Here is a 24,791-nt window from a genome sequence, read left to right as displayed (position 1 = left end):
AATCTGCCTACCATACAGGAGACCTGGGTCCATCCCTGGGTTGGGAAGATCCCCAGGAGAAGGGAATAGCAACCCACTCCAGTATTCTTGCCTGGAGAATCTCCTGGACAGAGGAGCCTGGTGGGCTACAGTCCATGGGGTCGCAAAGAGTCAGACACGACCGAGTGACTAACACTTCCTTGCTTTTCATCCATTGTTTTCACCTTGTGCTTTTGGTAGCCACGCTGCTCTAAAGGTTCTTAAGCACAGAAGTGTTTGTCAAGCCCCTGACACACGCCGGGTGCCCGCGTGCCTTGGTCCCCAGGAGTGCAGTCCCGTGAGAGGGACCAGTGCCAGCGCTCTGCTAGGAGGCTTGCAGCCATTGGCCCAGGCTGACTGGGGGTTTCCCTGCTGAGCTGACGTCTGTTGTCAACCAGACGAGACCCTCTCGAGGGAAGGCACTGGGAGCAGAGCCACCTCTGGGCTTGCTCGTGCACTTCACGGGGCACGTACGGTGCTGGGGTCCCTGGTGAAGGGCTTCCAGGTTCCAGAACAGCTAAGAGCATCTGTAGAGCATTTCCCGCTCCCGAGGTTCCCTGTCACCAGCTCTGAGACTCCCCCACCGACCCCCCACGCCGGGCCTGTCGCTTGCAACTACTAGGCTGTCCAGCCCTCCTCTGGACTTGGAGAGGCTGCTGCTCTGAAGCCTGCGCGCCCGCGGCGGGGCCTTCAGACGGAGCTTCTGCCGCCTGCTCGCCCTTTCCTGTCCCTCTGCTGTCTCTCGGCTTTTCTGTGGAAAACGCGACATTTAGTATTTTACCGCAGCTCGCCCCTCCCAGCATTTAGATAATACATTACAGCTCCTCCCGCGCCCCCCGCCCGGTTTGTTTATCTGTGGAGGGACTTGGCTGATCTGACTCTGAAGGTGTCATCCCTGCACTGTGCAGCCTGTTGCCCTGCTCAGACTTTTCTCTTTCTTTTGAAATCCGTTAGCCCAACTACCTGGGGTTACCCTTGGAGCAGCAGAGGCCACTTGTTGGTCAGAGGTTGTTTCACCCCCGGGTCTGTCAGATTTTTGCCGTTAATCATTGCCTGTGTGTGCCCCTGCGTGTGTGTGTGTACCCCTGCGTGGTTGTGCGTGTGTGGGTGTGCCCCTGCGTGTGTGTGCGTGTGCATGTGTATGTGTGCGTGTGTATGTGTGCGTGTGTGTGCCCCTGCGTCTGTGTGTGTATGTGTGCGTGTGCATGTGTATGTGTGCGTGTGTGTGCCCCTGTGTGTGTGCTCCTGCATGTGTGTGCCCCTGCGTGTGTGCATGTGTGTGCCCCTGCGTCTGTGTGTGCATGTGTGTATGTGTGCGTGTGCATGTGTCTGTGTGCATGTGTGTGCCCCTGTGTGTGTGTGCTCCTGTGCGTGTGTGCCCCTGCGTGTGTGTGTGTACCCCTGCGTGGTTGTACGTGTGTGGGTGTGCCCCTGCGTGTATGTGCCCCTGTGTGTGTGTGCGTGTGTGTGCAGGTGGCTGTCTCCATTCAGGGTTTACATCTTTGACCACGTGCAGCAGAACCCGTGCACAGTTTCCCACTCCGTTTCTCCTGAGGGCAGCCTTGATGTGCCGTGGTCCTCCAGACCTCCTGGGATGTCTGTCTTCATATTCCTTTTTTATTTTCTGGCTGCGCTTCGGGCATGCAGCACACGGGATCTCAGTTCCCCGACCAGGGCTCGAACCCGTGCCCCCTGCAGTGGAAGCGCTCCGTCTTCAGCCCTGGGCCGCCAGGGAAATCCCCATCAGTAGTTTTTAAGCCTGGCTCCCTGGGGTCTGCTCTCAGGTCAGGGGATTTCCCCGTTCCGCTGGGGTTTGGTCATCACTGGGGCTCGCACCCTCTGGTTGACCTGGGTGCCGGGTGGGGGCGGTTTCTAAGTCTGCCCCAAGGCTGCGCTCCGGTCCCTGCCCCCAGCCTCCCTGACCCTCAGGCTTGACTGCCGCCCCAGGAAGGTGCTTCTGGGCTCTCGGACTAGCAGCTGCTCTGCAGTGAGCTTTCTGTAACCGTGACCCCGGAGCTGGGGGCCCCGGCTCGCTCCCCACTTTGTCTTCGTTGGCAAAGGAGCCAGGCGGGTGGAACTGTGCCGTCAGTACCCTGGGCACAGCTGCCGTCCTGCCTCTCCTGGAGAAGGGCCCCTGGGCCCCGGCACAGCAGGGCAGCGGTGTCTCCCCCGAGGGGTGCTCCTTCTGAACCGGCCCCTCCCTGCATGGAGCCCCCACCCCACAGACACAGGGGGGTCTTAGCCTGCGGTGTCTGGGGAGGAGCCCACACCCTAGGCACCCAGCCCTGGTGTCTCAACTGCACCCACCCGCCTGCAGGACCGCACACTGGGGTTACTTCAGTCCTCGGGGAGCCGAGGAGCCTCTGACTCTGGAGGGGCTTCCCTGATTTAGTAGATTTTCTGGAATGAAAGATTCATTGATTATCTTCACTAATCGATGAAGATTTATTGCCTTGTGGCTTCTTCTGTTAGGTGGTTGTTGGTTGAGGAGCAGGCCTTCCAGGCTCCTCACCCCACCATCCTGGGAGATGCCCCCTCTGTGAAGGGATCCCTGCCTCCCCACCATTCACTGGGAACTAAAACCGTGCATCTCGTTCTGGACACTATGTCTCTTCCCCCAGTGTCTTAGTTAATATAGATTTAATGCTTTAAAATCCCAACGGGAGAACATGACCTCCTTGTCACCGAGGAAGCTGAGATGCGGAGGGGTCCGTGGCACGACCAGCCTCGCACAGCTGACGCGGGGCCGCGTTGCTGCCCCAGGCCTTTTGGGAACGCCCCCAGCGCACTGCCCGCCAGCCGCCGCCCCGCGGAGTCCCCCCGCCGAGGTTTGCGTGCGGTCTCCTGTAGGAATCCACGCAGGCTCAGGTCCTGCTCGCAGAGGAAGAATGAACTGACCTTGACTGTTACCGTGTTCTCTTTCCGATACTCTGCTGAAGGGATAGATCTTGGGCTGCTCGGTGAGTTCAGTTACGGAGAGTATTTCACTTGTTTAGCTCCTTCTGACCGGCAGGACGGGGAGGGGCAGACTCTGAGGGGGCTGACTGGGGGGGACGCGACGGAGTGGGTGAGCCCCCCCGCAGAGACAGAGGCCACCTGGGTTTGTTCACCACGTGGGTCACCTCCTCCTCTTGTTGAAATTTCAGGTCCTTAAAAAGTCATCCAGGTTTTATTCAGAGCAAAGCATTGTGACAAGTGTTCACACAAGAAGGTATCGCCGCTTTCCCGTGGGACGGTCGACAGCTCGCCTTGGTGGCTGGCGGGCCTGTGCTGTGAGCTGGGGGCTGAGACGGCTTCACCTCGCCGCCCTGACCCCCCTGCCTTAGTTCTCCACGCCATTCTCGTGCGGTCGGTTAAACGAAGCCGTTCCTCTGTGACTGTCCTTTGAAGTTTCTGTGTTGGAGCGTGGTTCCCGCACCCTGTCGTGTTACTTTCTTCTGTGCAGGAAAGTGAATCAGCCACACCTGCTCACACGTCCCCGCGTCTTTGGATTTCCTTCCCGTTTGTCCCCGTGGAGCCCCGGGTAGAACTCCCTGTGCTCTGCGGTATACTTGTCATTTGCCGTTTGTACCTCAGAACCCACCTGCCAATGCAGGAGACACGGGTTCGATCCCTGGGTCGGGAAGCTCCCCTGGAGAAGGAAATGGCAACCCACTCCAGTATTACTTGGAGAATCTCATGGACAGGGGAGCCTGGCGGGCTGCAGTCCTTGGGGTCGCAGGAAGTTGGGCACACGTGAGAGACTAACCGACAGTGATAGTAGGGAAGGGTTTGAACAGTCATTCTGCTCTCGCTCTGTTCAGGGTGTAAGCCTACGTGCGTTAACTCAGACACATCATCCACTTGGGCACGCTCCCTTTTCCCCTGGACCTGCTAGTATGGATGATAGTACAGATTTTATTGTGCTCCCGGCGCCAGGTCAGATCGCTGGAACCAGACGGCAGGAACCTTAGATAACACGAAGATAACGCGTGCGCTGGCGATGCGGGGTGGCCCTGATCACTCTCCCCAGGGCGCAGTCATAGGTTTCTTATGCTCTGATGCAAAGATGGGATGCTTTTATCAGGAACCGTTCACTGGGGGAGGGACAAACTGGGAGTGTGAGATTAACAGGCATTATCGTTTGTAAGAGAAAAAACAGAGGTCTGCACACAGCGCGGGGCACGCTGCTCAGCGTCTTGCCATAACCTGTGATGGAAAAGGATCTTATAAAGCAACTGTACTTCAGTTAAATTTTTTTAAAAAGAAGAACTATCTGTCGATTCTGTGGAGATGCTATTGCTGGACTGACAGGCCTGGAGCCGCCCCACCAGCAGAGTTTCGCTTCGTGTCCCCACTGCCCCTTCGGATGCGGTGGACCAAACCGGCCGCTGCCCACTCCGAGTGTTCTGTTCCCTCCTGCTGGACGCGGGGCTCTCCCCGGCAGCTCGGCCCAACGGTTTCCACTTTGTGAGTGCCCGACAGTTTCACTGTTTGCATCTCTTCCTCCAGGGGGATGACAGTCTGTCTGCAATCACCTTTGACTCTGACTCTGACACGGTGAGTGCAGTCAGGGAGCTGGCATTCCGTTTACCCGCCTGGTCTCCCCACAGACGCGGGTCTCCCCACAGACGCTGCGTTCAGGGCCAGATCACAGATTCCAGATGCCCTCCGCTGGATCTGAACAACCGAGACGATAACTTTAAGACTTCTACAGAAGTCGGTTGTGAGCAGAGTGCGTTTGAGGCTGATGACAAGCTCCTAGCCTGCAGTCTGGTTTCAGCCTGCACACCCCCACCCTTGCCCCCAACTCCCCCCACCCAGTCCTGCCGTGGAGGGGAGGGAGCAGAGCAGGGTGATCAGGTGTGAGAGAGGGCCCAGCACGTTCCCGTCCCCTACAGCTCTGAGGACTCAAGGGGAAGCACCCCAGTCTGGTCCGAGGTCTGAGGAGCGGGGCCTCTGCAGAGAGTTTCCTCCTCAACACTCCGGATGCAGCGGCCGAGATGCTCCCTGGAGGGAGAGGGATCCAGGGATCCGAACCAGTCTCCCGGGATCTCAGTGTTCTGAGCGAGACTTCCTGTTTGGCGTGAAGCAGAGGGTGGAGGCACGGAAGGGGCCCTAGGAGCAGGGGCCCTAGGAGCGAGCCTGGGTGGCGCCCAGCCGCGTTTGGCCCAGGCTGTCGGGGGAGGGTCCTCCAGCTGGGCCAGGGCTGCCCTGCGTCCCCCTGTCTCGCGTTTCACCTGTGGGTGCCCCCCCACCTGCATCTCTGGGGCCTGCTGGCCACGCTCCATGTCTGGGGGTGCCTCCCCCGGGCTGCCCGCTCCTGTGTCGGGGCGCCTCCCTGCCCTGTGCTCAGACTCTGCTTGGTCTCTTGGTGTCGGCCGCTTAATCCACCGCCATCCGTCTCCCCCATTCTGAGCACTCCTATGCTGCGTGGTTGGGGCCGTTCTGGCTGCCTGAGAAGGCTCAACCGTCTCTTCTTTCTTTCAGAAAGCAAAAAAGAAAAGTTTCCACAAACCTCCACCCACATCCCTGAGTAAGTATGACCAGCTTGCCTTGGAAGGTTCTCAGAAGGCCTCCTTCCTGGGTGTCCTGGAAGAGGCTCAACCCGTCTGTCTTCTCTGAATGTGCAGGATCACTGAAGCACGCCCCTCTGCCCCTTGGCTCCATCCCGTGCTGGGGCTCACTCCCAGGTCTTTGCCCTCCGCAGGCGTCCCTGTGGGTGGAGGCCGTGGGGTGGAGGTCCTGAGCCCTCCCTGCACTGCTGAGCCCCCAGCCCCGGGGCACGGTGACGGCCTTGTGTGTTCCCCTTCCCAGTGCCGCCAAAGTGAGGGAAACACAAGATTTGTTCTTGAGACACAAAGAGTTCATCCGGGCAATATACCGAATTTTATGCTTCCCAGGGTCTTTGTGACCAATCAGATCCTAGGTCAGCATTTTTTTGCTGCCGAAAAGCCTGTGGCCTTGCCTGGCTTTATTATATACTCACGTGTGTGTATTTACATTTCTTATATACATGTATACAGTCAAACATACTGTCTTATGTATGACACGGTCAGAGAATACAAATGAACTTTCATATGAGCCCAAGAAAAACACGTGGAAAGATAAATTCCTGCAAAGAAAAGAAAGCGTGTTTTGTGGTACAAATAAATATAAGCATTAGAAAGGAGCCATCTAGCGAACTTGACTGCAAAGCAGAAACAGGCACAGTGTAGAGAACACACGTGGACTCCAAGGAGGGGGCGGGGCTGGGGTAGACCGGGAGGCTGGGACTGACACACACACACTGCTGTGTCTGAAACAGGTGGCTGGTGAGAACCGACCACATGGCACAGGGAACTCCGCTCAGCGCTCTGCGGCGACCTAGCTGGGAAGGAAATCCAGAAAAGAATAGATATGCATACACATGGGCTTCCCAGGTGGCACTAGTGGGAAAGCGCCAGCCTGCCAATGCAGGAGACATAAGAGATGGTGGATTCTACCCCTGGGTCGGGAAGATCCCCTGGAGGAGAGCGTGGAAACCCACTCTAGTATTCTTGCCTAGAGAGTCCCACGGACAGAGCAGCCTGGCGGGCTGCAGTCCACGGGGTCACAGAGAGTCGGACACGACCGAGTGACTTAGCTCTAGTACAGCTGATTCACTTTGCTCTGCAGAAGCTAACACAGTGTGGCAAAGCAGCTCTACTCGAATAAAAATTAATTTTAAAAAACATCTAGCAATTTGGATTTTGAATATTCTGGCTCTCCTCCTGTGGAGCAAATCGGGAATTGATGCAAAGTGAAAGTGTGGGCCTTGGTGTTTTAAAACTTCTCTTTCAGACTATTTTGTTTAAATCCTTTTGTCCAGAAGGCATCACTACCTAAGGCAAATGTGAGATCATCTTTCATTATTCTTACTTACTGGAAGTCAAGCATTTCAAGTGTTGAAAATACTAGTAATCAAATTGCTTTTTAATCTTGATTTCTGTAAATGTCAGAATTGTGTTTCACATAATTTAGGATGGCCAGAACCCCCAAAGCATCAAAACCACCAAAGAGGTGCTTTCCCCCAGTGGCTCTGCCTCCCTCCCCCCAGCCCCCGGGCCCTCCCCCAGCCACTCTAGATGCCTGTCCAGGTACCAGGGCTGATCCCAGGCCCCCTGCTCACTGCAGGATGCACTGTGTCCCCTCCCCCGGACCCCCTCCACAATCCCAAACTCCTCAGTTCAGTTCAGTTCAGTCACTCAGTCATGTCCGACTCTTTGCAACCCTATGAACCACAGCACGCCAGGCCTCCCTGTCCATCACCAACTCCTGGAATTCACCCAAACTCATGTCCGTTGAGTTGGTGATGCCATCCAACCATCTCATCCTCTGTTGTCCCCTTCTCCTCCCGCCTTCAACCTTTCCCAGCATCAGAGTCTTTTCAAATGAGTCAACTCTTAGGGGAGTCTTTGGCCAACTCTTGAGGTGGCCAAAGTATTGGAGTTTCAGCTTCAACATCAGTCCTTCCAATGAATACCCAGGACTGATCTCCTTTAGGTTGAACTGGTTGTATCTCCTTGCAGTCCAAGGGACTCTCAGGAGTCTTCTCCAACACCACAGTTCAAAAGCATCAATTCTTCGGCGCTCAGCTTTCTTCACAGTCCAACTCTCACATCCATACATGACCGCTGGAAAAACCATAGCCTTGACTAGACGGACCTTTGTTGGCAAAGTTATATCTCTGCTTTTCAATATGCTATCTAGGTTGATCATAACTTTCCTTCCAAGGATAAGCATCTTTTAATTTCATGGCTGCAATCACCATCTGCAGTGATTTTGGAGCCCCCCAAAATAAAGTTTGACACTGTTTCCACTGTTTCCCCATCTATTTCCCATGAGGTGATGGGACCGGATGCCATGATCTTAGTTTTCTGAATGTTGAGTTTTAAGCCAACTTTTTCACTCTCCTCTTTCACTTTCATCAAGAGGCTTTTTAGTTCTTCTTCACTTTCTGCCATAAGGGTGGTGTCATCTGCATATCTGAGATTATTGATATTTCTCCCAGCAATCTTGATTCCAGCTTGTGCTTCCTCCAGCCCAGCGTTCCTCATGATGTACTCTGCATATAAGTTAAATAAGCAGGGTGACAATATACAACCTTGACATACTCCATTTCCTATTTGGAACCTGTCTGCTGTTCCATGTCCAGTTCTAACTCCTCACGCTCCCTTAATAGGTGTACGCCTGTCTGGTCTCTGAGCCACGACAGCAGGAATCCAGGCTGGCCCGTTCACTTCATAAATGTGTGTCTACTGCCCAGTCCTGGCCATCTGATACGAAGAGCTGACTCATAGGCAAAGACCAGGTGCCGGGAAAGGTTGAGGGCAGGCGGAGAAGGGGGCGGCAGAAGATGAGACGGTTGGATGGCATCACTGACTCTGTGGACGTGAATTTGAGCAAACTCCAGGAGAGGGTGGAGGACGGGGAAGCCTGGCGGGCTACAGCCCATGGGGTCTCAGAGTCGGACACGACTGAGCGGCTGGCCAGCAGCTGCCCACTCCAGGTCCACGGGGCTCGTAGTTGTCCATGTGCTGAGGCTTTAGGTCCTCACGTGCTCCGAGGCGGCGAGGTCTCTGGCCCCTCTGCGTTCACCGTTTCCGCAGCATCAGCTGTCAGCAGGTTCTCCACCAGCTGAGTCCCTCCTTCGCAGCTGTATCCATGGGCGTGCACATTGTGGAATTCTCACTATTTATTGATAAACCCTGTACATTTAGGAGGGAAATGTCATTTGGGTTTTTTTTTTTTCTGATCACTAATATACCTTCATAAATACACGCTTAAATGCATGTTTAAAGTTTGGAGGACCTTCCAAATACCCTGGGAGTGAGCACAGTGGTCCTGGCTGAGTGGAGATGCCTCAGGGCCCAATGTGTCTTTACTCCCACATCCTAAATGATCAAGGGGAATTTTCCATAAATTCCATAAGCCATGGAAAAATCTTAGAAATTTTAAAAACTAAATGCATTATATTTAGAATCTCAGGACCTTCTACAGATATAAATTGCTTTGGTATTTAAGAAATATAAGCATGTTTTATGAACAACTTGGTTTTGCATAATTTGCACAATCTCTATATTTTACGTGAAGAAGCAAAATTCCAGATTAAAATATAGTTTTAAAACCCTTCCTTTGTTTTGGTGACAAAATAAAAAATGCCCTGGGGGAAAAAAATGGGAAATTAAATACTGTAATATTGGTACAACTGTAGCTTCATATTTTAAAATCAATTCCAGTTGCTTCTTTATAATAAAATTTAAAAAACAAATACAAGTGTATAAACATAACTGTATTTTTTATTTTTGCCAGAATGTGCTCATGTGGGGCGGTTGTGAATATTTCGCTGTCATATTTGTCTTTCTGAAGCACAGATGTTGTGGGGAGCACAGTGTTTGGCACCTCTCGAGCCGTGTGTTATCTTTCTAGAGTCACCTTATCACTCTAAACCGAGGAAGGTGGCCTCCTGGAGATCTCTGAGGACTGCGGCAAGCATGCCTCTAGGGGGCCGGATGTCCTTAACGCCCCAGAAGCTGTGTCTGGGAAGCTCCAAGCAAGGTACGCAGTCGCCCCTTGGAAATAGATCCCTCCTTAGAAAAAAAAGAAATAGACTTGTCTTGCTCATGAGCAGCGCCTGGGACGTTGCAGGTGCTGACGACACAAAGCTTTGACTATGCCTTGTCCAAACGACACCGTTTCTGACCTCCTCAAAGATGTGGCGCCTTGAGGCTTTTACTCCGAGGGTGTGCGACCTCTGACGTTTGCTTGCAGGTCGCGGCCTGTCTGAGCAGGACTGGCGGTGGTGGGTGAGAGCCGCTCCTCCCGATGGCTCTGGGAGGCGTGTGAACTGGTCGAGGTCACGCTGGCAGCTTGGAAGGGGATGTGCTGGGCACACGCACAGCCTGGAAGTAGGCAGGTGCCGCAGGGAGGGCTTTGCTGACCTTGGGGCCAGTGGCTGAACGTGGCTCACACACCACGGGTCCCATGAGCTTCCTTCAACCCCCAAGCCCGGTTACTAGAGGCAGCGCCATCCGTTGTGTATGCTGGTACCTGTTGCATTAAAACCATGCACGTCCAAACCAGGCAATCTGACCCCAGCCCTGACTTCAGACCTTACCTTGGAGTGTGCCTGGACCCACCCCCCCAGCAGTCCCCCCGACTTTGTGACCGAAGCCTTGAGAATGAAGAGGTCAGACCTCAGGCATTCTGCCAGCCACGGTGAGCTCGCTGAGGTGACACGGCCTTGAGGCCGAGCGTGGGGCCTGGGGGTGCTCTGCGGTGTGAGGGGCGGGCCCCCCGCAGGCGGCCACCGAGCTCCTGAGGACAGTGACCCTGGAGGTCCCTGCTGCCCCCGTACGGTGGCTCTCCTGCTGTGGAGGGGGACCTCATCCCTGGCTTCAGTGGTGCCTGCCTCCCTGGAGTCGTAGCGAAACGGGTTGTGTAACTGATCGTAGAAATGAAAGCTGCAGGGATAATAGACAGCCCAGATCTCACAAAGAAGGGTTGGTTGGTGTCGTGTTCCGGTCTTCCTGTCCGGCCCAAGTCCACGCGCTTCCTCCCCAGCCTCCACTGCCTTTCCGTCGGCGCCGTGGGAAGAAGCCCTGAGAAGCCTAGTCCCGGCGCCTGGGATGGTCCCCTTGTGGCTCTGCTGGCCAGCATTGCTGTTTCAGGCTCACGTGTTTGAAAGTCCCGTCCCCGTTAGGGACCATGCTGGGCACTGTGTCAGCAGTGGATGCTGGGCCAGGCACTGGCGTCTGCACGATAATGTGACCGTGTTTGTTTCTGACTGTTTGTTTGCTGCTTCAAGTCTAAAGACATGGCTTTTCTTTTCAACTCCCTCCTTTAATCCTTTTGTAGATGAATACATGGGCTTCCCTGGTGGCTCAGTGGTAGAGAATCTGCCTGCCAATGCGGGAGACCCAGGTTCAATCAGGAAGGTCCCTTGGAGAAGGGAATGACTACCCACTCCAGTATTCTCACTTGGAGAATCCCATGGACAGAGGAGCCTGGCGGGCGACAGTCCTTGGGATCGCAAAAGAGCTGGACACGACTTAGCGACTTAACAACAGCCCTCCTTTAATCCTCTGAGTGTAGTTAAGTCCTGTGTTCACATCTGTTAGTTTTTCTTCTTTCCAGATCAATACCTGTTTGGGTTTTCTTACTTCTGGGGAAAGACCATGATCAGGTTAAAAATGTTGAAACGTATTTGCTCTTTTTTATTCTTTTTTTTCTAAGATAATTTTATTAATCTCCAGGTTTCCCTTAAGGCATAGTCCAGAATTCCTTCTTCTTTTCAGAGGGCTGTGTGTCTCCCTGCAGGTTGCGTTCCAGGGACGCCTGTCTACAGAGAGAAGGAGGACATGTATGATGAGATCATTGAGCTGAAGAAGGTAGAGTTCCCACCCAGCCTCCGCGCTGTTAAGTGGGAGGGCCCTCAGCAATGCGGATGGGGGACGCTATGCCGGGTTGTGTCCCGTGGGAAGAGCAGGGGTTGTAGGGGGACACTGAGTTTAAGCCCTGGCTGGGCGCCTGAGCAGCTGGGAGACGCTGGCTCCCGGAGGGCCACCCGCCAGTGGCGAGTGGGCCTGGACAGCGGTCAGCCAGCGAGCTCTGGGTCTCCCTGGGGGGGACAGCCCTGGGGGGATGAGGTTAGCTCCCGTCCCTTTGCGCCCCGAGCCCTGGCGTTAGGATGAGTCTCTGGCTGTTACTGTGATCCGTAACTTCCCATTTGGATTATTCTTCGGCATTCTTGCATTTCACGGCCGCTCCCAGTGGCTCTGTCTCTTCATGTGCCTCGTGAGAGGTGATGGCCGTGAGGCTCAGAGAGCTTCGTGGTCTACCCAGGGTTTACCGCTAGCAGCCTCAGGATGTTCAAGGTTGTCTGCCTCCCCGGGCCGCGGCTCCGTTTGCATAACCCACGCTGCTGCCCCCCAGAGCGCAAACCTCCCGAGATGAGCGGTGGCCCGATCGTCCCTGTCTGTCCCCCCTACGCCACGCCCGGCTCTATGCCCCGCACTCCTCGTGGTGCCGCCCGGAGACTCGGCAGCCCTTCCCATCCGTGACGCGGGTCTGCTCACAGTCTGCCGCCCCCACCCCACCCCCGCCAGTAGAGTCTGGCCCGAGGTCAAGCAGGGTGCTGGCGGCTGGCGTGCCCACAGCACACGAGAGCCTGGAGGCCGCCTTGTCCGAGGGGCGCTGGGTGAGGGCCCCGTACACGACAGCCCCCCTGTGGGAGCTGCAGGGTCCTCACCCAGGGAGGTGACTGAGAGCCCTGCGTCCTTGTGGCGGCGACACTCGAGGGGAGCCTTCTTGGGGCCAGAAGCGGGTCTCTGGGTGGAATCACTGCCTTATTCCGAGTACGCAGGCCCCCTCTTCCCTTCTGAGGGGAGGGTTTATCTCAGCACTCTGCTGCCCCGAGGGCAGGGGCACGGGGTGGGTTTTCTCTGGCAAGTGACGTCTCAGTTTGCTGTTGAAAATGGGAGGGTCGTAAGTGCAGCTTCATTGGGTTTTGTGAGGGTTCGACGTAGTAATCCACGAGAGGGCCTTAGTGCCGGGTTCTTAGCTGTGCTGAGCAGGGCGGGTATTCCTGGAAGCAGAATTCCCGTTATCGGGTTTTCCGTCTTTCCCAGTGAATGGGCGTTAACTGATTAATTCACAAAAAGGGCCCTGAGGGCCAGACGTCTCTCCCGCCAGCTGCAGCCGCTGGCCAGCTTGCCCGGCTGCCCGGCTGCCCGCAGTGAGCGGACGCCCAGCTGTCTCTCCAGCGGCCGGCCCGGTCTGTTCTGACGCTCGGACTCTGCTGAGCACTGTGAGTCCCTTGACAGGACGTCTGCAAGACGACTAGCTAATTCGGGTGCAGGCTGTGCTGGAAGCCGGTCAGCTCAAGCGCTGGCTGACCCCGTGGGCATTTCTGGACAAGGCTCACACGCACTGACTTAACCTGACACTTTCCCAGCCATGGGGTTCCCCGGAACTGAAGAAAGTTTCCTCAAGTGAGGCTGTTAGAAGTCCCCTCCCGTGAGCATTTCCTCAAAGGACCACATGTGTCTGGAGTAATAGGAAGGACATCATTTCAAAATACAGGATAGTTGTAAAAAGCGAATCAACTTAGTTTTATGAAAAATTGACAGTCTTCCTTCTAAATTCACCGCAGATGGGTGGGAAATTCACCCACAGATAAACGTGCGAGAACCGGTGCTCTGACCAGCGGAGCCTTAGTTGAGAATGAGTCTTGAGTGGACGTTAGCCTGTGACAGTCTGTGATGTGAAGAACACTCCCGCGGCGCCCCCAGGACTGCCACTGGCCGTGTCATTTGTGGAGCCGCATTCATCTGCGGCGGGGGCGCTCTTGGCATTCTAGGGGCAGGGCTCCTGGTTGCCTGGGTTGCCCTGCACCTGGGTCTGCCCCGCAGCCCCGGCCTCCACAGTAACGTCCAGAGCCGCCTCACGCTCTGCGCACGCAGCGCCTGCCCGGGAGCCGGGAGCTGTTAACCCCCTGTCCATTCCGTGTCTCACCGGACGTCTGTGTGTGCACGGGGTGTGTGTGCACGGGGGGTGTGTGCACGGGGTGTGTGTGCACGGGGGGTGTGTGTGGTCCTTCTTTCCTTCAGTCACTAAACATGCAGAAGAGTGATGTGGATCTGATGAGAACGAAGCTTCGGCGCCTGGAGGAGGAAAACAGCAGGAAGGACCGGCAGATCGAGCAGCTTCTGGACGCGTCCCGAGTAAGTGCGGGGCCTGGGACACGGTGCCGGACGCAGGCGTCCCCGGCAGGGGAGGCCCGGCCCACCTTGTCTCCATCTCTCAATCTGCTTACCGCAGGGCCCGGATTTTGTTCGAACTCTGGCAGAGAAAAGGCCTGATACTGGCTGGGTGAGTATAATCTCCAGCAGCACAACTAATCTGTCCGCTGAAATCTTATCTTCAAATCGGCCTTTAGAGACAGGCCTTCTCTCTGAAGCACGCAGAGCAGAGGAGTAACAGGCAAGTGGAAGGCCTTCCTAGAACTCTCCTCCACGGAGCGGTGGGCTTACACGACGACACCGCGGGGGCTCTTAGTGGGAGAAGGAGGCGGGCTGAGCAGGCTGACCGCAAGGGCGAAAACACGCGGCAGGAGAAGACAGCCACGGCGGGGACTTGCCCACCACACCTCAGAGGACACCTCGGGCCCAACCCACGAAGCTGATTTAAGAAAGAATCAAAGCAGGAGCAGTGTTAGGGCCTTAAAGCGCAGACCCTTCTTGTGCGTTGTGTGACAGCACATAACACACTGAACAAAACAGAATTAGGGAAAATGGAGCCGTTACGTGATTAATGCTGTGGGAATAAACTACTGCAGATGGGGGAAAATGAGTCACAGTAAACTTCATGAGTCAAGGAAGAACGTTTAAAAAAAATCTGAGATGTGATTCACTTCTGAGATTCTTGAAAACAAAATCACATTAATGATGCCATTAATGGATTTGATAACTTAAAATTTATAGTGAAAACCCGTAAGACTACAATTGAAAACGGATCTGTATAATGGGGTGAGGGGAGAATGACTGATCAGTAAAACAGTTTTTATCCAGAAGATGCAAAGAATCTACACCCGTGTGTAAAGAAGGGAAGCAGCGTGCTGTGAGCGGACAACTCACCTGGCTCTGTGCCCGGGACAGCACAGAGGAAATGCTCACGCGCTTGAGAAAACCCCACGTTGCGTGACGGCGGCTCATCAAACACTGTGCGGTTTGCACGGGTACAGAATCTCTGTGACCTTTTTGCAGTCAGGACTTGAGTCCCCATGTTTAAAATCAGGAAACTGAGGTTAAGAGATGTGTCCCAAATTGGGTTCACGATGAGCGACCGTAGGCTTTGAAGGCTGCGGTGGTGTGACTATGCGAGCCACGGTTTGTAACACTGCTCTCACCACTTGTCCCGTGATGCTCGTTCGTTGTTTTTTATTTTTTGGCCGTACCAGGCAGCATGTGGGATCTTAGTTCCCCAACCAGCGACCGAACCCACGCCCCCTGCATTGGGAGCACAGGGTCTTAACCACTGGACCGCCAGGAGAGTCCTCATGATGCTCTCTTTAGGATTATGCCTTGAGGAAAAAAATAATCCAGCATGAAAGGCCGTTTGCACAAGGATATTTCTAGCTGCCCAGTTTGGGAGGGGAGATTAGGGAGGAGCCATTCAAATTAGCATACCGCCGTTTTGATCCTCAGAATTTTTTTTTTTTACTGCACCTCGAGGCTTGTGGGATGTTAGTTCCCTGACCAGGGGTCGAACCTATGTTCCCCTGCTGTGGAAGCAGAAAGTCCTAACCACTGGACAACCAGGTGATTCTCGGTTGTTGTTGTTTAATTAAAATTGATTAAAAGTAGAAATTCTAGATTATAGATATGTGCCAGTTTTGCTCTGCTGCCCTTTGCCAAATCACCCTTCAAAGTGGCTGTGACTGAACATTTCTGCTCGAATCATCTGCCCTCCAGAAACAGCTGCCCGTGCGCACGAGGAGGGCTGGCTGGGGTTTCTGTGCGAGCGATAGTGGGTTACGAGCGCAGTGTCCGTCAGTAGCAGAACAGGTAACTACGCTGTACGTTCTTACCTTGGAGGAGTAATGCAGATCTGTAAGAACGACTGGGCTTAGGTCTCCACGACGGTTTGTGAAGTGAGAAGGGCAATCTGCAAAATGGTGTGCGTGGGGTTACCATTCATGTAAACAACAGCGAGACACCGCCATTGCGGTAGGCGTGCATACCCGTGTGCGTGTGTAGTGAGGTCCTGAGAGTGACTACACGTTATGCTGGTGGCGATAGGTAATTGACGGGTAAGGTCAAAGGGTAAATGTGCCCACGTATTGGTAGTGTAACTGAAAATTACCTTAAAATCCAGTTGAAAAGTGTTTGACTATTCAAAAAGAAAGGGAAGTCCTGTCGGGAATGCAGGGTGTCATCTCCCAAAGCGCTGTGTGAGCAGAGAGCAGGAAGCGCTGAGGCAGAGGGGCCTCCTCAGGACCCCAGTCCAGCTGCCCTGGGGAGGGTGCTGGGGATGGGGCTTCCCTGGGCCGCTGGGCGTGGGGCGTCCGTGCCTGGTGATTGAGGTGGTGCGTTGCCCCATCCCTCCTCCCGAGGGTGGCTGTGGACTGGGTGGGGCAGAGGGTGGGGCCCTTTGAGGAGGAGGAACACCCTGTCCCTGACCCCCCTGCCGCCCTGCTCCTAGTCTCGAAGAGACTCCAGCGATCGACTGGTCGGGGGGGACAGCTCAGCAGGAATGCACCCTGGCGGGAGGCTGTGCAAACACTCCCAGGGAGCAGGCAGTGGACCCCACCCCAGGCTGGGCACAGGGCTGGCTGAGTCTCCGTGCGGTGGGGGAGGCCGTGGCCGTGGAGGTTGGGGTTTGGTCCCCAGTCAGCTTGATGGGCGTGCTCCCCTGGCAGGTGATCAACGGGCTGAAGCAGAGGGTCCTCAAGCTGGAACAGCAGTGCAAGGAGAAGGACAACATTATCAAGTACGGGGCCTGGGGAGCCGGGGCCCTGCCCGGGGGCCAGCGGGGCATGCGTCCTGCTCCCAGCCCAGCGCCCGCGCCCACTGTCCCACCCCTCCCCCGCCCACGTCCCGGCCGCACTGGTCACCAAAGCTTGAGCAGTGGCCTCTTGCAGACCACCAAGGAGCAGTGTTCGCCTCCCCTCTCTCCTCGCTCCCGTTTCTTTGAAGAAGCGCCTTCTCTCCTTCACCTCCTGTGATCACGGCTTATCTCCAGTGTCAACTTCATGGACTAGATACAAGCTCTTATATCAGGTGTCAGGTGCCGGGACACCTCCCCAGGCTGCCTCTCACCATCGCGCACTGTCCTGTGCTGTTTTTAGAGCAGCTGTACAGGTTTCTTTCCCGCTGTTTTATCCCAAAGGAGAGCCTTTCCTGGTGTGTTTGAGTTTATTTAAGGAAATCTGAGTGTTCACTTTCTGTTGCCCCCGTATCCTCTTTATACAAGAGATCCCGTGTTCCCCTGTTTCTCGCTGGAATTATCAGCTTTAAAAAGACTTTATTATTTGCTGATTTCTTCTGTCTCAGAATCCTAAAGTGAATTAGTAACTTTACCTTCATTTCTCTGTAGAGCCTTTTCTCTGGAGTCTGTTAAGTGTTGAGAACGAGGAGAATTATATGGACAGTACAGGGAGAAAAAAAATGGTTCTCTTTCCTTTAAAAAATAATCATTCTCCCACCTTCCCCAAAGACGACTTGCCCTGTCTAACCCTGAGGTCCACAATTAGTCCAGTTTTTAAAGACAGCGTCTTATTAGCAAAGAATATCCCCCGGAGGGAGGCCTTTTACCTCACCTGGAGGGTGGCTGGTCCGACCAGGAAGGGCCCTGTAGGTGTGAGACCTCTGGTGGGGCTTGTGCAAGCCACCTGCCAGCTAAAGGCCCTTCAGACTTCCCTGATAGCTCAGTTGGTAAAGAATCCACCTACAGTGCAGGAGACCCCAGTTCATTCCCTGGGTTGGGAAGATCCACTGGAGAAGGGATCGGCTACCCGCTCCAGCATTCTTGGGCTTCCCTGGTGGCTCAGCTGGTAAAGAGTCTGTCTACAAGGCGGGAGGCCTGGGTTCGGAAGATCCCATGGAGAAGGGAAAGGCCCACTCCAGTGCTCTGGCCTGGAGAATCCCATGGACTATAGTCCGTGGGGTCGCAAAGAGTCGGACACGACTGAGCGTCTTTCCCTTTCACTCGTCGCACTGCCCAGCAATGATGGCACTGCCACGTTAACTCCAACCTTGGGTTCTTAGCAAACTGCAGACTGATGTGAAGACCACGAACCTGGAGGAGATGCGGATCGCCATGGAGACATACTGCGAGGAGGTGCGTGTCCCCGACCCGGGGCAGGCAGTGGGCTCAGGGCCGGGGGCGCGGTCAGTTGTCGAGCTGGGTGGTGGCCCGGCTGCAGTGTGGGTCTCTCCCCTTCTAGTTCATCTTGACCGGAGCACAGATCAGCAACTTGGTGCTAACTTCCTGCCACCGGGCCGACATGGAGACTCACTTTTTCAGAGGACAGTCTCCCTGGTGCTCAGTTTGTGTTAACCGCGTTTTAACTTGGTGTTTGCAGATTCACCGTCTCCATGGTCTCCTCGCAAGCTCCGAGGCGACAGGAAAGAGGTACGACCCTCTGTCTGTCTGTCTGTCTGGGAGCCCTGCTGTGCGCTGTCTGCGTGTTCAGCGGCTGGCAGAGTAGGGGCACTCCTTCCGTGGAGCGCGGACGCTGCCCTGGGTCTGGGGCTTCTAGCTGCCGCTCGAGCCTCGAGCCCCCGTGTCCCCTCCCGGGGGTCCCAGACGCCCCCTCACAGCTTCCACCTCTGACCCCGGCAGCGCGGCCAGTGCTCTGGGCTCCCACTGGTGGTCCTACCTCACAGCTTCCAGTTTAGGAGCAGAAAACACTCTCTCAAAGCAGGTCTTCCTTTTAGGAAGACATTTAGGACCAAGTGCAGGTTCGTCTCGCCGAGTACGTTTACTGGGAGAAGCGTGCCGTTTCCTCACCACGTTGTGTCTTCCCCTGTCCTATCCCCAGATGATGTCGGGCTCGCAGCGGGTCAGGGAGGAGGGGTCCCTTGTCACAGACGCAGTCGTGTCACCGGCCTCTGCCGTCAGTTACTGACAATTCCTGACCATCCGAGCTTTCCCGGCGACTCAGTGGTAAAGAACCCCCCTGCCAGTGCAGGAGATGGGAGTTTGATCCCTGGGTCAGGAAGATCCCCTGGAGGAGGGAATGGCCACCCACTCTAGTGTTCTTGTCTGGAGAACCCCATGGACAGAGGAGCCTGGCGGGCTACAGTCCACGGGGTCGCAGAGAGTCAGACGCCACCGAGTGACTAAAGCACAGCAGCAACAGTGAAGCCTCCACAGTGTGCCGGCTCGGCCTCCGCATTCCCCTCCCCCTGCAGCTTGGAAATGGCAACCCACTCCAGTGTTCTTGCCTGGAGAATCCCAGGGACGGGGGAGCCTGGTGGGCTTCCATCTATGGGGTCACACAGAGTCGGACACGACTAAAGTGACTTAGCAGCAGCAGCAGCAGCAGCAGCTTAAAGCGGGGGCGGGAGAGGGGCCAGAGGGCTTGCAGTCCATGCCCGTGGTGGGCAGCCGCACGTTCGGTAACGTGCCCTCGGTGTGAACCGGCGAGTGATGGCCCACCAGCCCCGGGAAGCACGGGCTGCATCCTGACACCCTCTGGCCAGCTTTCCCGTCCCCTGGCCAGCGCACAGCCCGCCTCCCCGTGTTGCCGTCCAAAGGCGCCACACCGAGTGTCCGTTGTTAGTGCACAAGCCCGGAGCCGTCAACACTCCGCGCCTCGGCTTGAGCCTGAGCAAAGCCCAACACGCGCGGTCCCCCGGGGCCGCGCCTCAGCCCCTCCCGATGACGGACTCCGCCGCGGGGAGCCGGGGAAAGCGGTGAAGTCAGCCTGGAAACGGAAAAGACCTCGTGGTCCACCCCGCTGAGAGCAGATACCAGAGCCGACGCGGGCAGCGCCTGTCCCGCCGCCGGGAGTTGGCTCCCCGAGACTCAGGGCCTCCTCCACTCCACCCTGGGTGGCCACGGGGACACCACGAGGCACCGCAGGCGTCTGCCCAGGGCTCACAGAGGATTTAGCGAGCAGATGACTTTGCAAATGAGAAGTCTGTAACCAGCCGGCATCGGCCGCACTTTAGACTTTGCGGAGGAGGAGGCGAGACCAGAACAGCCATCCGAGGACAGGACTGATGGAGCTGGAGGGACGGCGCCCCTCCACAGCTCTTCTGGTGACGCTGCTCCGTCTGTCGCTGACGACGCGGTCCTGTGTTACACAGGCGTGCCCGTGAGAAGAGTGGACCTCTGTCCGGGGTGACAGTCCGCTGCTCTGGGGTTTGCAGTCAGCCTTCCCCGTGAACTGCAGACGTTCATGCTAGGACACCCTGAGCGTTAGGGGTAGGGTTAGGCCGCCGTGTGCCAGCCCCTCTCTCGGGATGTATGTTAGGCCAGCTCAGGGCCCGAACCTTACCCGCTGGGTCTTGTTGCTCCTAGGCCTCCAGTGGAGAAGAAAATCGGCCTTAAAAGGCAGAAGAAGATGGGCAGTGCCCTGCTGAGCTTGTCCCGGAGCGTCCAGGAGCTCACGGCGGAGAACCAGAGCCTGAAGGAGGACCTGGGCCGCGTGCTCAGCAGCTCCCCACCGACGTCCGCGGCCACAGGTGCCTGCCCAGGGGCGCGGGGCGCGGGGCGCGGGAGGGGCCTGGCCTCCTGCCTGGCCACCCCGCTGGGCGGCGCTGCCCCACGCCACCAGCCTGCCGAGGGCCAAGCGCAGTCCTGGGCCCCGGGCACAGCCGTGCAGGCGCGTGCAGGGGGGAAGGCTGGCCTGCGGGGATAGCGCTGGGGGAGGGGCAGGTAAGGGGGCAGCCGTGCCCACGGCCGGGAGGGGCACTCCAGGCAGTGGGCACGCAGCCCCGAGTGGGCCTGGCAGTATGAGGCAGCCAGCGAGCCCAGCCCCAGGAAGCGGGGCCTGCAGAGGACAGGGCCTTGAAGGCCACTCAGAGGGCAGCGGGTTTGCACGGAGAGGAGAGGACCCCCTGCTCCTGTGCTGAGTGGAGGCCACGCAGGAAAGGGGCCCAAGGACAGCACCCCACAGGGTCCTCCTGGGGCTGCCGGTGGCCTGGCCCGGGGGCTCCGCGGTGGCGGGAGATGGCTGCATCCCACGTACACGTGAGGACTGGCCGTGGCCTGTGCAGGCAGACGGGGGTCAGGGCCATGGCCTTGTCCTGAGCATGGCAGAGGGGGCCACAGGGGGAGGCTGCAGCTCTGGTCAAGGGCCCAACGGGGGTCAGGCACACGGGTTAGTCAGGGCGGGGCCCCGGAAGGAGAATTAAACCTGGGACTTACCAGGTCAGGGGACGGATGCCCAGCCAGTGAGCAGGGGTAGAGGGTGACCGCGGAGCCTCTGGGTGGGTAGTGGGCACCGAGCACCCACAGAGCCAGGTGGAGGGGGCACTGGAGGAGTCCCGCTGGGTCCGGGAGGATGAGGGCCGGGGTGGGCTTGGGATCGGCTGCAGGGCTTGCTGGTGAGCCGGAGCAGGGCCGTCCCGGCGGGCGGGGCAGTCAGGAGAGGTCACACGGAGGAGCTGAAAGGAGCAGTGGTCACCGCAGAGCCACGCGGGCACCACAGGGTCCTGGACTGGGGCCTCCCCTGGAGGGGCGCTATCTGGCTGTGCCCTAGACAGGAGGTCCCGGCTGAAGGGGCCCATCCGACGGCTGTGGAGGTGTGTCCCTCAAACCCCGCTGTCTCAGCAGGCTATGCGGACTGGAGCAAGCCCTGGCTGGTTCGGCGGATCACAGAGCTGGAAAAGGTAAGTGGTGGGCCCCTACCCGGCCCTGCCTGTGCGAGAGGGGCAGGTCCCAGGATGGGGGCAGAAAGAGCCTCGCTCCCAGGACATAACGGTGCCCGTCTGTGCCCAGGGACGGCTGCGCACAGGACGAGCTGGCCAGAGGAGACTCGGGGTCTAGACTCGACGCCTGGCCGCATCAAGCCTGTCCGTGTGTCACAGTCGGCAAGGCGTGGTCACACAGCTGCAGACTGGAGTATAACCGTTGGGGACTCGTGGGACCCCGAGCCTTTCAGAGAGCCAGCCTGACATGCACCTGGGGGCTCTTGGCGGCTTTTCTCACCACTTGTTTAGTATTTGAGCTCATAGAAAACTGCGCACCCACACTTTACCAACCAGGAAGTTAAATCCTCACGTCCCCCGTGTGACCTTGCAAATGTGACCAGTCTGACTCTGTTGAGGTTGGTCAGACGTGTTCCGCTTTTGGTAAAACTCCGAGTTAGAGCTGTCGGTTGTTGCAGCAGAGTCAACCTAGAGGGGAGCATTGAAAATAAAAATCCAATCTGTTTACAAAGGCAGAAGACAGAAAGTTTCTGTAAACTGCGGGTAATTTAAGAACGAAAGGTGCCTGAAGGCAGTCCAGGAGCCAGTGGGCAGCATTTGTCCACACGGGGAGATGCCGACGTCGGTGGGAGACGGTGCTCGTAACCTCCAGGCGCAGAGCGGGCCCGTCAGTGCCGGGCGACAGCCTGGGACAGCGTTGCAGACGTCCCGGGGACAGCGGCTGAGCGAGCGCGAGGAGGGGCAGACTGGTCACCTTCTCAGCTGCTATAGTGCCCGCCCCCAGCTGGCTGGGTCTGCGCACTCCCCACTCCAGAGGGGGAGAGTGACGGGGAGGGGGGGCCACTCCCTGCCGTCGCCCCCAGGACTCTGCAGAGTTGTCCCATCCCCAGGCAGCATCCCAGGCTTCTCGGGTCACACGCAGAGCTTTTCCCACCCCCCTGGCTGGGAGGAGGTTCCCACTGGCCGTCGTCCCTTTTCTAGGAAAGTAAAATCAGAAATAACGTCTAACAGATGCCTGTGTCGCCTCCAGAAACTCAGTTCGATGGAAAGCCCCAAGCCCCCAGCTTCAGAGGCGGCGAGGCCAACCTCCCTGATGCCCTCGCCGTCCAGCCCCACGTTGCCCCTGCAGGAGAGCGAGCGTCTGCGCGGAGCGGTGAAGAGCCTGAAGGGCGAGCGCAACGCCCTGCACACCCAGCTGCAGGAGAAAGAGTAGGTGGCCCACTGCGGGGGGCACGGGGGGGCCGGGGGGCCCACTGACACATGCAATTGCTGCACCGGAGCTGCTCGTGGGTCTGGGGAGGCGCAGCGCATAGCGGCCGTCACACAAGCTTCTGTACGTGGTTATTAAACTTCTGACGGTTTACCCATGAGACGAGGGCAGCTTCGGTGATACAGGAAGGCACTCACTGGCCTATTTTGTTATCAAATCCGTGGGAGTGCCATGGAACTCTTACACGAAATTCCAGAGGGCTTTCCAAATTCTTTCTTAGAAAAGAACTTACTTTCATTGGTCTTTGTATAATGTCAGCCCTCCATTAGAGCTCATGCACAGGGGTTTAGAGATTCCGTGCTCTGTTCACGACGTCTAACCTGTGCATCAGAAAAGACCCTGGTGCTGAGGAGCACAGAGTCGTCAGGGTGACCCTGAGCATGTGGACGGCAGAGCCTCAAGGTCTGGCTTCTTTCCTCTCTGCTCTCTCGCGTCCGGCTCTGTCGCCCACGGAAGACGCGCCTGTCTCCTGTTCACCTGTGGCTTCTCCAGGCGCCGTTTGGAGATGCTGTTTCTCAGGCCTTGCTGCTCAGAGCGTGGTCTGGGAGCTAGCAGCCTCAGCGTCACACAGGGCCGCGTAGAGGTGGAGACCCTCGGGCCCCACCCCGGGCCCTGCCCAGATCTCCTGAACCCGGCTTTGTCACCGAGACCCCGCCCCCTGATTCATGTGCACGGTTAGGTCTTCCGTTCGCAGCAGAAGGCAAATCATTTCACCTCCAGTGGGAGTCTAACAGTGCGTCCACGCGCTAGGCTTTTATTAACATTAGGAGTCATTTTGCTTGTGGCTCAGCTGGTAAAGAATCCGCCTGCAATGCAGGAGACCTGGGTTCAGTCCCTGGGTTGGGAAGATCCTCTGGAGAAGGGAACAGCTACCCACTCCAGTATTCTGGCCTGGAGAATCCTGTGGACCTTGTAGTCCACGAGGTTGCAAAGAGTCAGACACGACTCAGCGACTTTCACTTTCTTCTTCATAGTGAAGAGCACCTCTGATGATCTCCTAAACCATCACGTGACATGATAGTAGCTTCTCCTCATTGAGCCCTTACGATGCGACCCACGCACGTATCTCATTCACGTGAAGTCAGCACTTCAGTGAGCAGTGGAACATTTTAAAGCCACGCTCTTGGCCACGTGTCACTTGTGGGGCACGGGAGAGCTTGGGGGAAAATGCCGGGGGGACCCCTTTCCCCGGCTCAGGCTGCACCTCCGTCAAGTCCGCTGCCAGTCCCAGGAGCCCTCATCTCAGTGCAGGTCGGTCACCGAACAGTGTGACCGCTGGTTAATGCCTGTCTCCGGGTCGGTGACACCCGCGAGAGCAGGGCCTGCGCCTCGTCCAGCCGCCCTGCTCCCGACCGCCGCTGGCGTAGGCAAGTGCTGGGTAAACCCCTGAGCGGAGGCAGCCCCGGGCTCCAGCATCACGCAGAGGGGCCTGTCGGCACCCTTGTCTCTGCAGAAGTGAGGAGGCCGGACCTGCGGGTTTTCCTGAGCGCCCCCTGCTCCGATGACCCCGTCACTGTGAGCCCCTGTCCCAGTGACGCTGAGATGCCTCTGGTTCCTTGTTCAGTTTGGAGGTGAAGCAGTTGCTGCAGACGAAGGCTGAGCTGGAGAAGGAGCTGGAAAGCCTGAAGGAGGGGGAGAGAGAGAGAAGAGAGAGAGAGAAGGCGATGAGGTGAGCGGGCGAGGGTCAGAAAGCCCCGAGGCGCCAGGCCGTCCCCGCCCGCCCCCGAGCCCGAGGCCCTCCCCCACCCGGCCCCCCGCCCCCCGCCCAGAGCCCAGAGCAGCTCGGGACGCTGCAGCCTGTTCACACGGCTGCTCTCCTGCCATCTTTCATGGCTTTGCTGCTGCCTTCAGGGTGAATACCCGGCCTCCGGGGAGAGGCCCCTCACGATCAGGCCGGTATTGGCTCTTGGGCATCAGGGCCACCTTCCTCCAGCACGTCTTCCTGGGCAGCCTCAGAACACACCGGGATCCCACACCCTGGCCAGGATAAGACCCAGCAGACAAAGTGCAGAAACAAGGCCAGTGTCCATCAGATTAAAAACACTGACGCACATCCTTAGAGAGGAGTGAGGCCCGGCCCCTGCTGCCACACAGGCCAGCCTCAGAAACGCGCTGCCCAT

General features: G+C 57.1%; 1 protein-coding gene across 12 annotated transcripts in view; it reads left to right on the top strand.

Moving 5' to 3' along the window:
• IQCE (IQ motif containing E) overlaps window positions 1–24,791 on the top strand; it is a 41,594-nt gene that overhangs the window by 3,051 nt on the left and 13,752 nt on the right. For 6 of the 12 annotated variants that reach the window (XR_016036638.1, XM_088833229.1, XM_088833230.1 and 3 more), the window contains exons 2-15: window positions 4,510–4,557; window positions 5,488–5,533; window positions 9,448–9,576; window positions 11,338–11,408; window positions 13,629–13,742; window positions 13,840–13,890; window positions 15,492–15,584; window positions 16,439–16,509; window positions 17,787–17,859; window positions 18,104–18,153; window positions 20,050–20,213; window positions 21,304–21,362; window positions 22,432–22,610; window positions 24,236–24,340. Coding sequence is in view for 11 of the 12 variants with exons in the window: in XM_088833229.1 (XP_088689355.1) it covers window positions 4,510–4,557; window positions 5,488–5,533; window positions 9,448–9,576; window positions 11,338–11,408; window positions 13,629–13,742; window positions 13,840–13,890; window positions 15,492–15,584; window positions 16,439–16,509; window positions 17,787–17,859; window positions 18,104–18,153; window positions 20,050–20,213; window positions 21,304–21,362; window positions 22,432–22,610; window positions 24,236–24,340 (1,253 nt within the window). In the remaining variant the exon portion in view is untranslated. Of the gene's footprint in view, window positions 1–4,509; window positions 4,558–5,014; window positions 5,102–5,487; window positions 5,534–6,317; window positions 8,330–9,447; window positions 9,577–11,337; window positions 11,409–13,628; window positions 13,743–13,839; window positions 13,891–15,491; window positions 15,585–16,438; window positions 16,510–17,786; window positions 17,860–18,103; window positions 18,154–20,049; window positions 20,214–21,303; window positions 21,363–22,431; window positions 22,611–24,235; window positions 24,341–24,791 lie in introns of those variants that run through there. The other 6 variants (XM_088833228.1, XM_088833234.1, XM_088833231.1 and 3 more) reach the window with 6 other exon arrangements.

This window comes from Moschus berezovskii, chromosome 27 (genome assembly GCF_049115385.1).
Source record: "Moschus berezovskii isolate FMDL1 chromosome 27, NW_MosBer_1.0, whole genome shotgun sequence".
Taxonomy (NCBI): domain Eukaryota; kingdom Metazoa; phylum Chordata; class Mammalia; order Artiodactyla; family Moschidae; genus Moschus; species Moschus berezovskii.
The sequence above is the reverse complement of the archived record's forward strand: the minus strand, read 5'-3'. Positions and strand labels throughout refer to the sequence as shown.